Here is an 18,732-nt window from a genome sequence, read left to right as displayed (position 1 = left end):
CAACAACTCACTCACGGAGATAATGTTCACGCTGTTGATGCTGCAGATATCTCTGATAACAATTCATCACTTTAAAAATATGTGGTCTCTGAGTGCAAAACAATGAAACATGATCCACATGGGAGCCCACATGAAAAAAAGCGTGTGAAGAGATCATTGTTGAGAAATGCTGTCAGAAATTCAGCTTACAATACATTTTGTAAACAACTAATCAAGGACTTTAAATGCTGTCGCTGTTTCCTGTAGCTGTAAGATGGTTCAGCGTTGGGTCGGATTCTGCCAGAGAACCAGTCCAGGCTGCAGTTTGCCTCTGGTCCAGAGGTTCAGTGTGTTCTCTTCTGCTTTCCAAGCTGGAGGATATATGGCTTATTCGATATCAACATCCAATTTCTTGTACCCATAAAACCTTTACTGGAGAGTCGTGTCCTTTGTGTTATTAACCGCAAAAACCTTTTCTTGGGTGTTTCGATGTGGTTGTTAGGTACCAGCCGTCTTTGATCTCAGCTCTGCAACATGGATTTAATTAAAAGGGGAGAACTAGTCACATGCTTTATATTGAGAATGATTTTTACATTTCCTCAGCACTAGAAGGACGTCTCTGGCAAAATAATGTTCATTTCTATTGTGCATTCAGCAGTATGTGTCACTTGTCATATAGAATATTACAGGTATGTGTTGTAAGTGTTGGGATAGTAGGAGTGTGACTGAAAGTAGGAGTGTCTGTAGGCTTGAGCTTTGTTGTTGACAGTCGGCAGATTCAATTTTTTCAATTCAGTTTTATTTGTATTGTACCAAATCACAACAGACATCATCACCAGCACTTTAAAGTGATCTTACAAAATATAACTGTATACAGAAATATATAGAAAACCCAACAACCCCACTGAGCAGCACCAGGAGACAGTGGAGAGGAAAAACTCCCTTTAGAGGAGTTTAGGCTCATGGTGGGCGGTCATCTGCCTCCATAACCTGAACTGGGACCTGGTTTCAATAACATTATCATTACCTTACTGTAATACTGCTCAGATTTCAGCTCTTCCTCTGTGTTTTCATAGTGTGCACAGTGCAAATGTCAACATGGTCTAAACCTCCAGAGTCCAGGTTCATCTTGCACTTTTAATTCTATTAACTTATACATGGAGACATATGTTCTTAAGCATAAGTTCTCTGATCTGAAACGGAACAGACATACCAGAACACAGTTTTAAAACAGAGAGACCTGATCCATCAGGGACCTAAGTAAAGCCATAATAATACATAATTAATAATTGGACCAGATATTTAATACTCTCACTGATGACAACATGATGTTCTATTGGTTAATTTGATTAAAATGAGCTATAATAAGTAAATTAATAGGTGTGAAAACAGAATATAACATCTCATGCAAGCTATTTAAACTTGTATTGCTCTAACTGGCCTTGGCCTGCTGTGACCCTGTAGCAGACATCTGTCAGGTCGTGTGGTGGAGTCTCTACATCGAGAGCGACTCCCTAACACCTGCAAATCCGATAGACTGTTCTGAAAATCTGTCATCTTATGTGATAAGAGGGGCTGCATTAAGGGACGGTACAGAATCTATTGAACCTGTGTTGTGAGGCGTTCAGGGACAGTAAAGATCAAACTCAATGGTTTGAGAATTTTTAGTCATTCTCAGTTTGTTTTTTCTAAAATTGCTTTCACACTTCAACATTTTGCAGAATGAAATATCACTTTGTTTCCTGCTCAGGCCTTGATCCCGCTCATACTGTTGTTACTCGTGTTTATCAGCCCAGCTGCTCTCTGTTTGTCCTCCTCCATCTCAAGGCCATTTTTCCTTCCCCCACTATCTCTGTAGTAAGGCGCCTTCTGCCCTCTCCTTTCTCTGCAGACCTTTCCTCGCTCGTGTTTTTCTGTCTGTAGTTTGAACGCTGTGTGAATTATTTTTTTTGTCGTTTGGAGAAAACAAACTTTAGATTAAGAAACACCAGTTTGTTCCTGGACACTGGGCTTTGGCAGCGTTTCAATAAAAATAATTAAAAAATGACATCCTCTGTGTTTTCTTCTGGTTGCAGTTTCTTTGATACGCGGCTGTACATCAGACGGTGTTTATACAGTGCAGCTGCCCTTGATTTCTGATGCTCTTAATGACTCAGATGTTATGAAATCCTGTCTTCATTCATCATTTCTCTCTCTCTCCGTCCGTTTAGTTCGCTTCGCTCTCATTCTTTCACTCTTCATTCTTTCCTCCTCCAAGGCCTCGGGCTTTCATGTAAAGAATAAAAACTACAGTTTCTCATGGCTCTTTTTCAAAAATGTGTCACCCCCGAAGCCTAATCTGAACCTTAACCCCCAGATCAACAAAAGCTGACATCGTATTTGCCTGAACGAGCTGCAAATAATAAGAAATTGCATTTGTAGACGGAGTTAGTGTGTGACCTTGTGGGTTTTTCTTCACTGGTTTCACGTGACCATAAATCTGTTATGAAGCACACACTTCACACTCTTCACACCTGGCTGATTCTTACAGCTCTGCAGTTTAAACCATGTGAATTTATTCTTGCATTCAGATTTTCATTCCACATTAGTGCATGTCTACTGCAGCTGAGGGGATGTGGAGCCCGCGAGTCCTTGAGGTCTAACAGACACTTTAAAACCTTTTCTTTCTGCTTCTGATGATTTTGGCACAAATTAGTGGAGTTTCTGTGCGGAAACCCTCTCAGGCTCAAGTGCTCACACAGGAAGTGGGTGTGACACTGAGTCACTCACACAAACATGTTTTCTGTACTTCTCTCTTACTTCTTTAATTTCCTTTCTCACCTTTACTCTCGACACCTTCACTCTAACGTCTTACCGTCGCTCTTCTCTTCTTCTAACTTCCCTTTGCTCTCGTCTTTTTGTTCATTTCCTTTTCTTTGCTTCACCCCTGCTTTTATTTCATCCCATCTGTGTTTCCCGTCTGTTAATCTTCTCGCCTTCCTCTTTTTCTCATTACTCTGATTTCGTCTTTGTGTTTTTTCAGGACAGAAAAAGACGATTGAGACAGTTACAGTTTCATTATCCCGTCTTTTGTATTGTCCTTCACCTGTGGTTGCTAGGCAGCAGCTGAAATCATATTGAAAACAGAAGTGTGTGTGTGTGTGTGTGTGTGTGTGTGTGTGTGTGTGTGTGTGTGTGTGTGTGTCACTGCTCTGACTGTCTGTGTGGGTATGTTGGTTTTTGGACGCCGGTTACATAACGGACGTCTCGGCTGGAGCTGGGTTTTCCTGACAGATGCACTAGTTGCTCTGTCTGTGCCAGAGTCTCCTGGAGACATTTCTGCAGCTTTAGGAGTGTCCTCCGACACACACACACACACACACACACACACACACACTGCACACTTCCATTCATCAAACATGGCCCACATGCACCAGGATAAACCACCTCAGATGCACTGTCTTGGTTTAATAGCTTTAACAGTCAATTATTCAAACAAGCTTTTTCCCTCCTCCTCTTCTTCATTCTTCTCCTCCTGCTTCGGCTGCTGCTCTCCTCCTCCTCCTCCTCCTCCTCCTCCTCCTCCTCCTCCTCCTCCTCTTCCTCTTCCCCCCTCAGCCTCCTCTCTGAAAGATTTATCAGGCCATTTACTAAACATCTCCTTTTCTGAAGCGTGCAGGGCTGCCTTCCAACGGCCTCCTCTCCTCTCCCTTCCTCCCTCTCTTCTCCTCTTTGCTGTCACGTCTCCTTCCCACAGTGTGAGCAGGAACACAGAGCTCTTAGAAGTCAGCCTGTTTTATTTATTTATTTTAATGTAGGCTCTTATTGGGTCTGTGTGTTTTTGACATCACCTGTCTGACCTCCTGCTCCTCTTCTTCTCCCTCCATTCATTAATTTTTCTCCTCTATATCTCGGTTTGACTTCCTCTCATCTCTTCCTTCTGTCTTTCTTCTTCGCTGTCCTTTTCCTCATTTCTTCCTGCCTTTCTTAATCTTTTGTCACTTTGTCCTCTTTGTCCCCCTCCTTACTTTTTCCTCCTCACTTCTCCCACTTTCTTTGTCTTGATCTCTGTTCAAAGTTAATCTTCCTCCGTCCTCTCTCCCTCTCTCTCCCCCTCCGAGCATGTGTGTGTTTGTCTGTTTGTGTTTTTCTGTGCTTGTGTTCAGACGTCGCCCGAGTCAGAGGCCCACCAGAGAAGCCGGCAAGCTTTAAGCTGTTACATAACAAATGTCCTCTTGACTTGGAAGTGTGTCATTGCTTTAGATAAGGGCCCCTTGTGGCCACAGCTGAAAGACGTCTCCAGGCCTCCGTTGATAGCACTAATGCTAGGATGGAGGGATGGAGGAGGAGAAAAGGGATGTGGAGATAAAGGGAAAGGAGGAAGGACAAAGAAAAAGAAGGAAAGGTGATCAACAAGGAGGGGTAGATGAAGAAGAGGAGGTGTGTCAGTAGGAAGGAAGAGAGCTGGAGCAGCAGAGACAGATTTAGAGGTTAAAGAAATTGTCTAGATGTTAAGGAGGGGGTTGCTGTCTTGTCTGTTTCTGAGGGTTTGGTTTGTCCTCTGGTGTCCAAATAGTTTAATTTACGTGCTTTGTGCTGCACTTGACAGTGGACACAGCACAATACATGTGCATAGATACGGCAGCAGTTCTCCTGTAAACGTGATGAAATTCAGCAGGTTGGTCTCAAGTCTAAAGAGGGCGAATCACTTTTATTTAAAAGTCACTACGCCAATTTAACAAGCATTAATACGAGTGGGGAACTGCAGGAGCTGTAGTCACACCCTCAGGGATTTTTACGCAGCTTTAATCATGTAAATTAAAATTTCACCAACACAAGAAGAGAAAATACATGTTGTCGGAACGTCACACTGAATCTGAACTGAATCTTCTCAGTTTGAACGTAAAAAGTCACCTCTGTCTAAATGACTACAAGACCTCACTTTAACACTTTAAACCAACAGTGTTGTTTAACTGACTTCTGAAGACGTGTTTTGATGGCTGCAGGCTAATATCAGAGTCGGTAAAGGCCAATTTTATCTGGGTAGTAACGACATGTTCAACTTCAAATGCAAAGAAAAACGCTTTTTATTAAAATCTATGTTTTGATGTCTAACTTTTCCAGTTTGAATAATAATTAAATGAAGGGATAATACACTGACATACAACCAGTAGACTCTGTACGGAGATGCAAACTTTGTGTAAGGTCACTATAACCTGGACTCTTACGGTTTATTGGACCTGTTGTTCTAATTGCTCAGAGATAATTGTTGAGGATTACGACCGTGCAGCCGTTCACTCCATCACTCGCAATCCATGCTGCTTCAAACAACAGCACACAGAAGTACAGTAGGAATCAGTGTCATTACACCTTTTGATTTAATGACTCACTTATTGAAATATCTGCACACGCTCCCACTCACAGACTCGTACACAGACACTAGTCACGGATATCAGTTCTTATTTTTGCATGATTCCCTCAAAGTGTTGGTCACATTTTAAAAACGTTCTGCTTCTTCACACTGAATCTGTTTCTCCGTCAGCACACAGTGGCTCCATCAGTTACACACACTCTTTAATTCTGATGACAAATGTTCCTCATAATGCAAAACCTGACAAACTGTAGTAACAGACACGTCAAAAATACAACAGAAGAAAACTTTACATAACATCCTCTGCAGAATAATTAAAGCGAAGCGTAACTGTCTGCCATCTGTGTGTGTGTGTGTGTGTGTGTGTGTGTGTGTGTGTGTCATCTGCACAGTCCTGGGCTGTTGTGCTGACTGTGATACTCTGCGGCTGTGGATTAGCGTCTGTAAGACTGTGGATGCCGACAGCAGCGCAGTAATCTATTGTGGTAATCTACTGCCAATGTGCTGAGGGATCATTAGCCAGATCAGGGGATCAGATTGGGACTGGATTTATGCAACATGCCAGGTGTTGGTTGGTTGTGTGTGTTCAGCAGTCTGTGTGTCACACACAAGGTTGTGTTCACAAATTGGTCAATGGATGGAAACATCGAGTCAGTGTGCAGGCATAGGATAATGATTAACGAATGGCCGCCTGTCTTTGAGTGGCAGTTTAGTCACAGCTGTAAAAGGATTTTATACATTAATGTCAGTTCATTTAATTGGATTAATTCAGAATTAAACACTGTCTACATGTAAATTCTAGTTAGTAAATCTTAAAACCAACTTCCTGTAAATCAGTCTCATTGACTTGAATTGAATTATATTGTACTTTTTACTAACAAATGTTTATTTAGTATACTTGATATTCAGAATTACTGTCTAAATTAAATATCCCAAACAGCACATTTATCTAAGTTGGTCTTTCTAATGCAGCATATCACTTTGGGGAAAAAATAAATCATCTCTTCCTCCCTGGCAAATCCCAGCAGAGTTTGCACCAAGAGCAAGATGAAGGTCAGTGGTCTGAAAGGCACCAGGGTGCCTGGACCTCGCTAATACTTTCTTGTTTTTTGCACATTACTGCATCCAGTTGGTGTAGTCCCATTCATATTTAAGCTACTTTATGTCCTCAGTGATGGTTCATCCATAATATTATGTTCATTACATTATGTTTTATATTAAGAATCTATATGTGCAAAATCACTAAAGCTGTTAAATAAATGTGAAGCCTGCTCCATAAAGAAATAAGAGACAAGCTTGATGAACTGGAACGTCACCAAATGAGAGCAAGGAGCAGCAGATTAACACCCTTGGTTTTGCAATTAGATGCTCAGCTGTCACACAGGTGTAATGTTTGGGTGTCCACATATACAGTTGTAGTGTGAGAGGACTGATGTTCTGTCTGATGAAGATTTGAATGGAAAAAACTGATGAATGCAAATTTTCGAGCCGTCCTGAAATGTTTAATCAAGGCCTAATCAGAGCATTTATCCTCAAGTCCTCAAGAAACACATGTAAGGCCAGAGACAAAGGAGGAAAATTGAGATCAAATCTTCCTGGCTGTCAGCCCCCAGTGGTTTCATTACTCCCCAGTGTTTAGATTTGATCCTTTACAGAAATCAGTCTGAGTAATGTCTCTATTCTTCTGTCTCCGTTACCTGTCGCATCTGTTCACATCTGGAAAAGTACAAATATTGCACTTCATTTTTTCTTGAAGTGGTTTTGTCCAGTGTTTGTATTCTGGGATTTGTTTAAATGTAATAGTCAGTATTTTATTTACAATCAACATTTCCATTAGAGAAAGGTTAGTATGCTGAAAGTGATGGTTCTTAGAAAGAATGAAATGTGAATCAGACAAGAACTCATTATAATGAGTTCATCTCTGCTTCACATGATTGAACTACATACAGTTTATAACGTGTTCTATAGAAACGTCCTTTTTGTCTCTGTGGTCGTATGTTGTCCGTGTGTTTTGTGTCTCTGTGACGTGCTGAGTAGTTTTTCCAGTGTGAAGAGCCAGCTGCTGTAACCACTTCATTTGTTGTCCATGCCTGCTCAATACAATGACCTATTGTGCTGCAGCCATTTATTCTACTTTTGCGTCTTTCTCCTTTCTGCTCGCTGCGTCCCCACTTGTTGCAGCTCACTCCTCTTTTCATCAACCATCTCTCATCTGTTCTTTCATTCAATTTGCTCATCTTGCACTGAGTTTTTTATTTCTGTGAGCAGTTTTCAAGCCGTTTGATTTTTTCGTTCCATCTCCGCTGAAGGACACTCTTTCATTTTAACCCGTTCTCTTAGTTTGTCTTGTCTGACCTTTCTTGCATCTCTTCTCTCTCTTTCCTCCAGCTTTTGGTTCCATTTCTCTCCATCTGTGCTGAGATATTTCCCTGGCAGCAACTCAGTGATGGAGAGAATGATCAAATCTGAGCTAAAGGGAGCGTAGTAGTAAAACAAACCGGACAGAGAGAGATGGCGCTTAATGCAGGCTGTGGATTACTGATAGATGCCCTTTTAGGCCAAACTGAACACTGCATTAAAGGCTTTGAGAGGATGTGGTCATAGTTTCCTGGATTGCGTCGTGCACTGCAATGTCACAGTGACAGTGGAAACATGCACACATGCAAACACACTGGATTAATAATGACCGCCACAACAACGTCAATGTTCCCAAATGACAGTCACACTGCACAGCATCGCTAACCTCACGCACACACCCACGAGTCCACGGCCCCCGCCCACCCGCTCGGCTCTGTCCACCTAAATACCCGCTGACCTGCTTTCTCTAAGCTCGTCTGTCCGGCTTCCTCGCTGACCAACTTAATAAAAAAGACATTTTGTGGGACAGTTACGTGAATAAAGAGAAACGGCCTCTGGAAACTCTCTGTGCTGAGAGCTGTGGGAATATTGGAATTGGAAATCAATATGTTTGTGTAGTGACTGCTACAAGGTGACAGTTTTCAGTTCCCTCTCCTTCCATCAACCTCTTCTGTCGCCCTTGTAAATAGAAATATTTGTTGTGCTTGTTCCTTCATGTTTCTTTAGATTATTTAGTCAGAAAATACACTTAACTCTTGTCAAGACGAGATCTTCTATGGTTTTTAACAATAACAGAACAAATCTCAGTGCCACAGAGTCTGAAATCAGTGTGTCCCTAACCCTAACTATCCGTTAGGATAATACAGCCAGTTTTATGTCTAAACCAGTACAACCAGTACCTGAAAACCAGTATGCAGGTGCAGTACAGAGGTGTAAGCCAATACACAACAAGTGTGGTTACTGTGAAATGAAAGTCAGTCCCTGCTCTGTGTAGACGCTCAGATTAATTCAAATAGAAGCGTATTTGTTCCATTAGACACGTGTTACACATTAATAACTCAGCTGAAACACCTTCTGTGTTGACGTGTTGTCGGAGCTGTGGAGCAGAACTGAGGTCTGCAAGGCTTCAACTCCACCTGCATGTTTACGGGACTCTGTGAGATCCTGGATCCTTGGACCTGGGACCTGGTTTACACAGAAACCCAGGCTCAGGATGTGTGAACAGTTTAGATGTTGATTTAATTCTGTTTCTGTGAAATCTGTGTGGGCCGTCAGTGTGTAGGAAGTCAAGTTGTCAGATTTAAGGACAGAGTGGACCTTGTTGATTCATATTCTGTGGCCAATAGATCAGCTGTGAGCAACAGGAGGCCGCCACAGCCTGTTCAACCGTGAATCACTGTGTAGATTTGCCTATTACACAAAAACGATGATGATCAACAATAGTTAAATGTTAAGTATTTAAGCACAGGTCCCTGGAAGCTGGAGGAGCCACTACAACCCGTCCACCGGGAGTCTGTAAACCTCATTTTCCAGTCCGAGCTAATGTTGCCCTCGATGCTTTTGTGTTCATTACTGATGATGATAACGTTGATGTCAGGTCACTGCTGCGTCTGCTGGTCTCACGGCGAAGAGATTTAATCACACAGGCACAATATTCTCTGTGCTGGATATTAGCAGACAAAGCTGAAAAGTTCAAAAGAATCCGGACACGTATTCATCTCATATCAACGCATCAGCTCCATCTGTCCGTCTGTGGCGCTGATGGAGATTTAGCTCGAGCAGATCTGCTTTGAACCTCAGAAGATGTGACGGCTCCGAAACTTGAGACCAGCCGTGATTAAATTAATGATCTGTTCCACGTACAGAAGCTTGGAAAACATATTTATTGGCAATTTATCAGCTTTAAAAAATCATTGTTGCAATAGTTGAGCCTCATTCATTTATTGTCCAGAAGAGATAGATTATAAACCAATCAACCACTTTGCATTAGTGAGTGTAAACATAAGGACCCATCTTTGGCTCAGTACATAATGTTCATGCACCTCATTGGTCGTTATAATCACAGATACACAGGGTACCTACCTCTTACCTTTGCTTAGGTAAACTATATACTGTACTGTACTGTACGTACATGTTTGTTAAGATATAACCCCGTTAAGATTCTCCTGGTAACAACGGATTGATTGACAGCTTCATCTCTGCTCAGTGAGCAAATGTCAGCGTTACGTTAGCTTTCATTAGCGCTACAGCGTGGGATTTTCACTGAAGGGTCCTTATAATAGCTCTTCACAGATTTGTAATGAGCTGCGATGGTCTTAGCTGAAATGACAGCAGTAATTACAGGCGGAGAGTCGACCATGTCTCCCATGAACACTTCTTCTGCTCATACGTGTCTGGTTTGCACAGATATAGTCGATGGAAATGAGGTGTATTTATATTTGTTGTTTTGAGATAAATGGGCTCAAATGTGGAAGTAGAAATACAGTAAATAAAGTAGAGGTGATGAAGCACCTACAGTACACAACACAGCTCAGTGAGCAGCCAACCACAGACACAAACTCACAGCTGGTTTTCACTTGTGTCCAGTATTCGTATTTTTCTTGTGACTTCACATTCATGTCTGAACTCAGTACCGAATGTGTTGAATAATAATAATAATAATAAAGTTAATAATAATAGTACAATAAATCTTTTTTTTTACAGTTTCATTTGTTAAAACCTGATGTGCTAAAGTCGTGATCCCACAACATCAAAATACAGAAATAATGTTGAAGCTTTGTTTGTCTGTTCATATTGACTTATTTACTGTATCTACAGTGCATAAACAGACAGAGGAACCAAGACCAGGTGAAGTGTTTTCTGGTGTGTGAAATCCCCTTCTTCTGCTGATCAACATTTAAAACAGTCTTAAATTTGCATGCTTCAGTTTCAGCCTGTTCAGTTTTGGAGACATAAATGGAGAGAGAGAGAGAGAGAGGAATTAAAAAAAGTTCTTCTTGCTCCTTCCTGCGTTGTAGAAATAGAGCACACCACTTCCATCTCGGCTTATGAAAACCCTTCCTGCGAGTCATCTCACCAGGCTAAATAAGGATGTGATGGCGAGGAAGACTCTAAGAGAAAATAAATACAGATTCTGTTCAAATTTAGAAGAGGAAGGATAAAGCTGTGAAAACACGTCCTGGTTCCCGACAATGTCCAACTCCAAGACAGAGCTTAGAGCAATTCTTCTTATTATAACTTCAGAGACGTTTAGGTGATTTAAAAAAAAAATGTACTGTTGAAATTGAGTAACGAGAAATTAAAATGTCTTTTAATTGGTGGTTCTTCTCATTTTGAACTCTTGGACATCTTTTTTTTCTCAGGATCCCTCAGTGCAGAAGGTGGGTGGAGGCAGGAAGAAGACGGTGTCTTTCAGCAGCATGCCGTCTGAGAAGAAGGTAGATATTTAAAAAGTCCTTGAACTTACTCTTGAAAAATGAATAACAAATAATAAATAAAGGTTCTTACTCATTCTCCATCTCAGGTGAGCAGTGCAGCAGACTGTTTGGCGTTCATGCAGGGTGGATGTGAACTCAAGAAGATCCGGCCCAACTCTAGGGTCTACTGTCGTTTCTACACCCTGGATCCAGATCTCAGCTGTTTGCGCTGGGAGCCGTCTAAGAAGGATGGGGACCGGGCTCGGCTGGATGTCTCCAGCATCCGGGAGGTTCGAACCGGGAAGAGCACCGAGACGTTCCTCCACAATGGACCTCTGTCTGAGCACCTGGCTGAGGAAGCAGCCTTCTCCATCATACACGGGGACGACTACCAGGTAAGAAGATATGAATAAGGAACTGTGCACACGATGGCGTTAAAAATCCAGTGATACCACAGCAAATGTTCTACTTTAACGATGTCCTTCTTTTGTCGTGTCTTCCTCTCTGCAGTCTCTGGACTTGGTTGCATTGTCTGCAGATGTGGCCAACATCTGGGTGACGGGTCTTCGCTACCTGTTGGCCCATCCCTCAGTGGTTGGTGGAGCTGGGGGAGGTGGTGGAGGAGGTGGAGGGCTGGGTGAAGGAGGGAGTATGGTGGTAGAGGGCACACTGGGATGCAAGATGAGGAGCGAGTGGCTGGCGGCAGAGTTTGCCCAGGTGGATGAAGACGGCTACGGCATCGTGTCGGAAGACGTGGCGGTCGCCACCATCTGTAAACTGTATCCTGGAATCAAGGAAGCGAAGGTGACGGGAATTTAAATATTGTCTTTCACATATTGGAACCTGGTATTTGTCTCAGGTTGTCCTCAAACGCGAGCTGAGAGTTTGTCAGAAGGCAGGTTGGAGTTTGAAGTTTGGCATCACACTAGACACGTCTCTGTTTTAACTTTGACATTAAAAAGTATTTTTTGTAATTTTTTTGTCAAAACATTGACGTTAAATTGATTCAGTGTTGAAAAAAAAACAAAGGGGAGATCTTCCAAGAACTTGATTTTGAATTTTATCAAATCTGTTTAGGTGGAATGAAAACAGTGGTTTTATTTCACTCAACACAGGAACTAATTTCAACAGTTTGTAAAATACTGAACTTTATTTTGAAGAAGTGATGATAAAAGATAAAATAGATAAAGAGATAAAAGATTATACATCACAAGACATTTGTTAGTAGTTAAAACTTTTGACAGCTCCAAACGGAGCTGGACATCAGAGCTGGTCCCCGAACCAGATAAAACAACAGACAGAAAATAACGACAAAGGCCAAACAAGGAGCTGCAGAGAAGATCGAGTGGATTAGAAGGAAGAAATCAGCGTGTTGTTTAATGTGGCTCCCTTTAATATCCTTACTGGAACGAGATAACTGAACATTAATCAACGTTGGCAGCTTCACTTGATGAAGCTCGCTGACTAATTAACTCCGTTCATCTCTCTGGATAATCTGTCCACCTTGTGTCTTACCTGAGTCTCCTTTCTTTCCACAGGTGCGTCTGCGTTTTAAGGAGATGCAGCGCAGCAAAGAGAAGCTGACCTCGCACGTGACACGTGAGGAGTTTCAGGAGGCCTACTGTGAACTGTGCACCAGGCCTGACGTCTATTTCTTACTGGTGCAACTATCCAAGGAGCGCGAGTGTCTTGACCCTCAGGATCTTCGCCTCTTCTTGGAGACAGAACAAGGTTTGTCTCTGGCGACGACCGAGGGCTGCTGGGAGCTCCTCAGGCGCTATGAGCCTTCAGCCCAGGGCAGGGAGAGAGGGCTGCTGGGTCTGGATGGATTCGCCCGCTACCTGCAGTCCCCTGAGTGCCAGCTGCTCGACCCAGAGCATCTGGGGGTTTGTCAGGACATGAACATGCCTCTACCCCACTACTACATCAGGTGTGTTTGCCCCTTTAGCCTAAACATTAAGTTTCACATTTTTTTAATGACTTGTATCTCCTTTTACTTCAGTCATATATTTTTTTTGTATTCTCTTTTTTAGCTGTTTCTCATTTTTTTTATTCATTTTCTAATGTTGTTCTAGTTGTTTTGTTTCTCTTCGTGGTGATTTTGTCCAGTTTTCTCTGTTTTTGTCTTCAGGTTTGTTTATAGTAATAATCCCATTAAGTATATTTGTGGTTATGTTGTGTTGGATCTACATTTTGTGAAGTTCTAAATCTTAAACAGTCACCTCATACAGAAGATGATCCAGAGCTCCTGACGTCTCGGTCTGTTCAAAAATCCATCAAGGTGTTATGGGATCCTAACTTTAACATTAATGACGTGGAAACATTAACCGCTAAAGGCACCAGCGCTCTGAGAAGATTATGACAATATAAAAACTGTTTATCATTAAACATCTTTACTACAGGGGTAGAAAGAGGTAAAAAACATCTGTTCAGGGATCCGGATGTCAAACCTCTACTGAATGTTCACACTGTTACACAAAACATCTGCACACCATCGACAGTCTGTGAATTATTTCACTCAGGGGCTCCTTGTTTTTAAGAATGGCTGTCGACTCATCATCCAGATGGTTCTGCTTACTCACTGCGCTGTGATTAACTGACAACACAAAATTTTGAGAGACACATCGATGGTGGACATATTGTGGCAGCGTTTATTTTGGCTTGAAATGCACCTTTAAGTTTTTTTATGTTACGTGTTTTTTATTCTGCGATCAGTCATTTGTGTTTTTGATCAGTCATATTTTCTTCCATTAGTGTTATTAATACAACAAACAACATTCATTCAATATGTGATTTCACATTGTTGACTGTTTCTGCAGCACCTCGTACCGCTCCTACCTGCTGGACGACCAGGTTCATGGCAGGGCGGACCTAGGAGGGCTCATTAAGGCCTTGCAGTCCGGGTGTCGATGCCTGGAGCTCGGAGTTACCGATGGGCCAGAGGGAGAACCTCTCCTTGGGGTCGACTATGGTCCAGACATCCCCCGACACCATCACCACCACCATCACCACCACCATGCGCCTGTCACTATCCGCTCGGCTCTGGAGGTGGTTAATAAATATGCCTTCCTCACCTCTCAGTATCCTCTCTTGGTGTATTTGTGCCACCGCTGCTCTCCTGCCCACCAGCGCACCATGGCACAGCACCTAAAGAATGTATTCGGGTCCCGCCTCTACACTCCAGAGTCGCTCCCTGTCAGCCTGGGAGGCCGAGCCACCACCTTACCCTCCCCTGAGCAGCTGAAGGGACGGATCCTAATAGTGGGGAAGAAGCTCCCTCCAGAGCATGAAGGCTCTGATGGGGAGATATCTGAGGAGGATGAGGAGATAGGAGGAGGGGGGCCTCTGGCAGGACGGCGCATGACCATACCTGGAGAGGAAGAACTGGGTGTGGTCCTGGTCGTGCCTCCACCCTCTCAACCCAGGAGGCTGCGCCTCCACAAGGAGCTGTCGGACCTCGTGGCGATCGTTCGGACTGGAAGCCGCAGCTTCTATGCCCAAAGAGTCTCTCACAAACAGCAGCCGTCACCCCCCAGCAGTCCGTCCTCACCCTGCACACCCATGCTCCCTGAGCCACCATATTGGACAATGTGCTCCCTGGGTGAGGGAGAGGCCGGACGGCTGACCAGCGAGAGCCCAGAGGACCTTGTTATGTTCACCAAGCGCACCCTGACCAGGGTACGACCCAGCTCGGTGCGTCTGGACTCCAGTAACCCTAATCCGCAGGGATATTGGAAAGGAGGGGTCCAGCTCGTAGCCTTGAACCAGCAGACCCCCGGTGCCATGCTAGACCTTCACAGAGGTCGCTTCTCACAGAACGGGGGATGTGGTTATGTCCTCCGACCTGCAGTAATGACCGACGAAGTGTCATATTTCAGCGCCCACACTCAGGGATGTGTGCCGGGGGTGCCGCCTCAGACTCTGCGGATTAAGGTGTGTGTGCTCCGAGTTAAAACAATTATCATACGATCATTTTAGCATTCGTGCAGGTTTTGTAATCACTATGTCAGTTGTATAATAATTCACTTTGTGTAGCTGCATCTCTGTCACATTTCAGATGTCTGTGAGCTGGTCGAAGCTCCATCCAGGAAACATTTTCTCTTTACACTTCTCACAAGGTTTAATTGAACTGTTCAGCTGATCTGAAAGCAGATGTTAGCAGATTATTTCAAAAGTTGCATGTGGATGTGACTGGATAGTGTAATGCAGTATTTTCCCTGCATGATTTTGTTGGAGCTCTTTTCCTCTGAAATGTCAACTTGCTCTCTGTTTTCCTGTGCAGGTCATCAGTGCCCACAACCTGCCCAAACCTCAGGGATCAGGGGCCAAAGGGGAGGTCATTGACCCGTACGTGGTTCTGGAGCTGCATGGTGTACCAGCCGACTGTGCTGAACAGCGGACGCGTACTGCTGCCCAGAACCAAGATGACCCCCTGTTTGATGAGACCTTTGAGTTTCAAGTAAGTGATTTGAGTCAACTGTCCACTGTGGGACCTTAACATGCAATCTGGAGTCTGCAGAACTTCAGACTAACAACTAACTAATACATTTTCATGGAACAATTTATTATAGGTAGGTAGTGGGGGATATATCCCCTCAGTCTTTACCAAGCCTTGCTCTTCCTGTAGGTGTAGATTATTTCCTCCTCCAAAATGATAAGCTGTCCAGGCAGAAAGGGGCCCCACATCATGATGCTTCCTCCACCATACTTTGCTTTCAGGATGATCCACAGCTACAGGAAGCGCTTTTTCCCTCTAAATAAGAAATAAACATTTTTGTAAAGGGCAATGAAGACACTGCTCTTTGTATTATCCTAAAATGCCACCATCCATGTCCAGGAGGTGCAGATTTAAAACATGCAGCTCAACCAAATGTCAATATTGAATATGAGCAGATTGAGCTGAACATAAACCTGTTTATGCTGTTTACATAGCTGCATGATAGTTCCTCATATTAATCCTGTTTACAGGCCCAAATACATTATTCAAATTTTCTACAGGAAACGTTTTTTAAGTGTTTTTTTTTACACTTAATACAAATGTTCCAATGTGTTTAATGCAGCTCAGGAAACACTGCACCATAAAAGCACAGTAGTTGATGCACTAGCTCTGCTACAGCCTGGCGTCATCTCTGAAGCCTCTTTTGCATGATGTTATGATTAAGAATCTTCTATTACTCTGACCCGGCACCGACTGTGCTGTGATTGCATACAATTGTATTTTAATGTCCATTTAAAAGTGCAGTAGATTAAACATTTATATGGAAGCGAAAGAGGAAAATGTCAACAACATAAAAGAGGCTTATTTGATTTTAGAGAGGTCCCTGTACGACCGTGCTTCTCTCCGCTTTGCACCTGCACGACAATAGAACCCAGAGCGCCTAATAGAAGACCATCAAGATTTAAATGAGGTGCTCCTATGAATAAAAACACTGACGCATGCAGTGAATTTATTATATGAGCCTGTGGTGTTGCTGATTTGGCCTTTTTGCTGACAGTGAGTGAGCTTTGTATTTTGGAGGCTGAGCCATCACGACAAGCTGTCACAACTGATATGTTCACATCATATGTACATGTAAATATGGGTTTATGTGTATGCATGTGTGTGTGGGGCAGTTTGAGCTGTAAACGTTTGGCTCGTCCTCACTTTCTGACACCGATTCTGGTGGCTGGTAAAACATCAGGCTGCACGTCGCTTCACCTAATGATTTTATCTTGTCTAGTGCTCACAATGAGCTCATGAAGAAACTGTTAAAACATCAAAAATCTATCTGGTCTGCAGCCAGAGCTCATCTATCATCAGCAGCGACAGACAACTAGAAACAGAGGACACAGACAAACGTCTTGGGTGATGCTGTTAAATACAGCTGAATTCATCCAAAACTGACTCAGAAATCATTGGATTTAAGCTGAAGACTATGAAGTGTAGCTGTCGTTGGCACGTTAGTGTCACAGCCTCAAAATCAAAGAACGTTTTTACTACAGCACAGTTTTGTTGGTTCTTATACCCTAACCTGAACCAGTGTTGTGACAATAAGCGTTTCGCCTACAGCCGTCTTGCTTAGCTGAGTATTGTTGCTTATTATGAGTGATGGGGGGGTAATGAAAAGGTTTCACAAACAGGGGGAAGAGCAGGAGGAGAGTTTGTAAATGGACAGACACAGTATGGCCCTCATATGACCACCCACTGACTAATTTCTGCCAGGCTGCCTCTTGTTTGACAGCTTCAGAAGACTGTGTATGCTACAGTGGGAAGTGGGTCACGATGTCTTGTAAATTGCCATTGATTGAATTTCTATAGAAAGCCAAAGAGGTCACACTTCATCCCCTTTACTCAGGGATAAAACACTGAATAAGTGGTTGAATCAATCTAGTTTCTATCATCAGTGGCAGCCTCGACTGTGTGTTGGAATACAGTCTTTTTTTTTTTTTTTATGGCAGCAAAACCTGTTGTGTAGGTCTGTTGAAATTTGGCAACACACACAGGTGGTTTTGTCACCGTACAGGACAGCATGTAGAAATAAACAGCAGCCTTGAACACAGGGACCTGTTCACTCGTGCGTGACGCTGCATTCACACAGTGTAAAGTAGGAAAAAGGAGGCAAATCACAACCCTGTTGGCTGCGTCTGAATAAATTCCATCAGAATAACAGCGACTGAACAGTAAAGGCGTTCGTGGAGTGAGCATTAAAGCCACAGGTTCTGGCCCGTGGAGTACAGTTAATATAAGACCTGTACTAAGTCTTTGGCTCTGCTCGGCTCATCAGCCTTGTGGATTATAACCAAAGGGCGAATGAATGAATGGGGCATTAGAGTGCAGTGTGCCATGTCACATACATATATGGTGAAAGAAAACCCACAGCGAAACACAAAGGATTGTAAACACAGAGGAACACGTAGGCACAGTCGAGGTCACACTGTGCAAGTGTGCGTATCAGCCTGTTGAGGCATGCACTCATATGTCTTCATCATTTGGCCTCCAGGCTCTGACACAGTGGCCAAGCTCAGACAATGGGCACACACACTAACACACACAGACACACACCAACACACACTAACACACAGAGTGAACTACATGTAGTCAGCCACAGATGCCTGTTTCGTGAATGTGTCTATCAGACATGATTAATGACTAAATCATCCAAAGAAATGCAAATTAATTATTCTATTTAACTGCAGCTCAACATTAAACATAACAATAACACTTCAAGTCAACACACCAGCTCTTCTAAAGTCCATTGGGAATATGTTGTTAATGAAGTTAAACGTTTATTATCAAAGTTTTAAAATTAAAACAGATACAAGCAAAGCTGCCTCTACGAGAACCCACCTAACTCGAATTGACAGAGAGAATATCTCTAGGTCTGCTACTTTAAATTCATGTGTTCGACAGTGTTACAGGAGTGCAAAGCTCAAGCTGGAGGAATATTTATACCAAATGGTGCACTTAAATGACATTAACATTTTGAGCAGTTTGATCAACTTGTGCCGTCTGAGAAGCTTATTTTCTGTTTAAACCATGTTGTTGTTCCAAGCAGGAAAAATGAAATCAGTTAAAAAGCTTTTTATGGCCTGCCGAGGTTTTTGGAGAGTGGCACTAAGGGCCAGTCCAGACGTTTGCTCCTTAGCCTA

General features: G+C 43.0%; 1 protein-coding gene across 1 annotated transcript in view; it reads left to right on the top strand.

The window, feature by feature from the left end:
* plcl1 (phospholipase C like 1) overlaps positions 1 to 18,732 on the top strand; it is a 65,529-nt gene that overhangs the window by 32,254 nt on the left and 14,543 nt on the right. Inside the window, exons 2-7 of the mRNA XM_026376069.1 lie at positions 11,050 to 11,124; positions 11,211 to 11,498; positions 11,614 to 11,907; positions 12,642 to 13,033; positions 13,923 to 15,036; positions 15,386 to 15,562. Of these exons, the coding sequence (XP_026231854.1) occupies positions 11,050 to 11,124; positions 11,211 to 11,498; positions 11,614 to 11,907; positions 12,642 to 13,033; positions 13,923 to 15,036; positions 15,386 to 15,562 (2,340 nt within the window). The remainder of the gene's footprint in view (positions 1 to 11,049; positions 11,125 to 11,210; positions 11,499 to 11,613; positions 11,908 to 12,641; positions 13,034 to 13,922; positions 15,037 to 15,385; positions 15,563 to 18,732) is intronic.

The sequence above is a fragment of the Anabas testudineus genome, chromosome 21 (genome assembly GCF_900324465.2).
Source record: "Anabas testudineus chromosome 21, fAnaTes1.2, whole genome shotgun sequence".
Lineage (NCBI taxonomy): Eukaryota > Metazoa > Chordata > Actinopteri > Anabantiformes > Anabantidae > Anabas > Anabas testudineus.
Note: the sequence above shows the minus strand (reverse complement) of the source record. Positions and strands in the feature narration are given on the sequence as shown.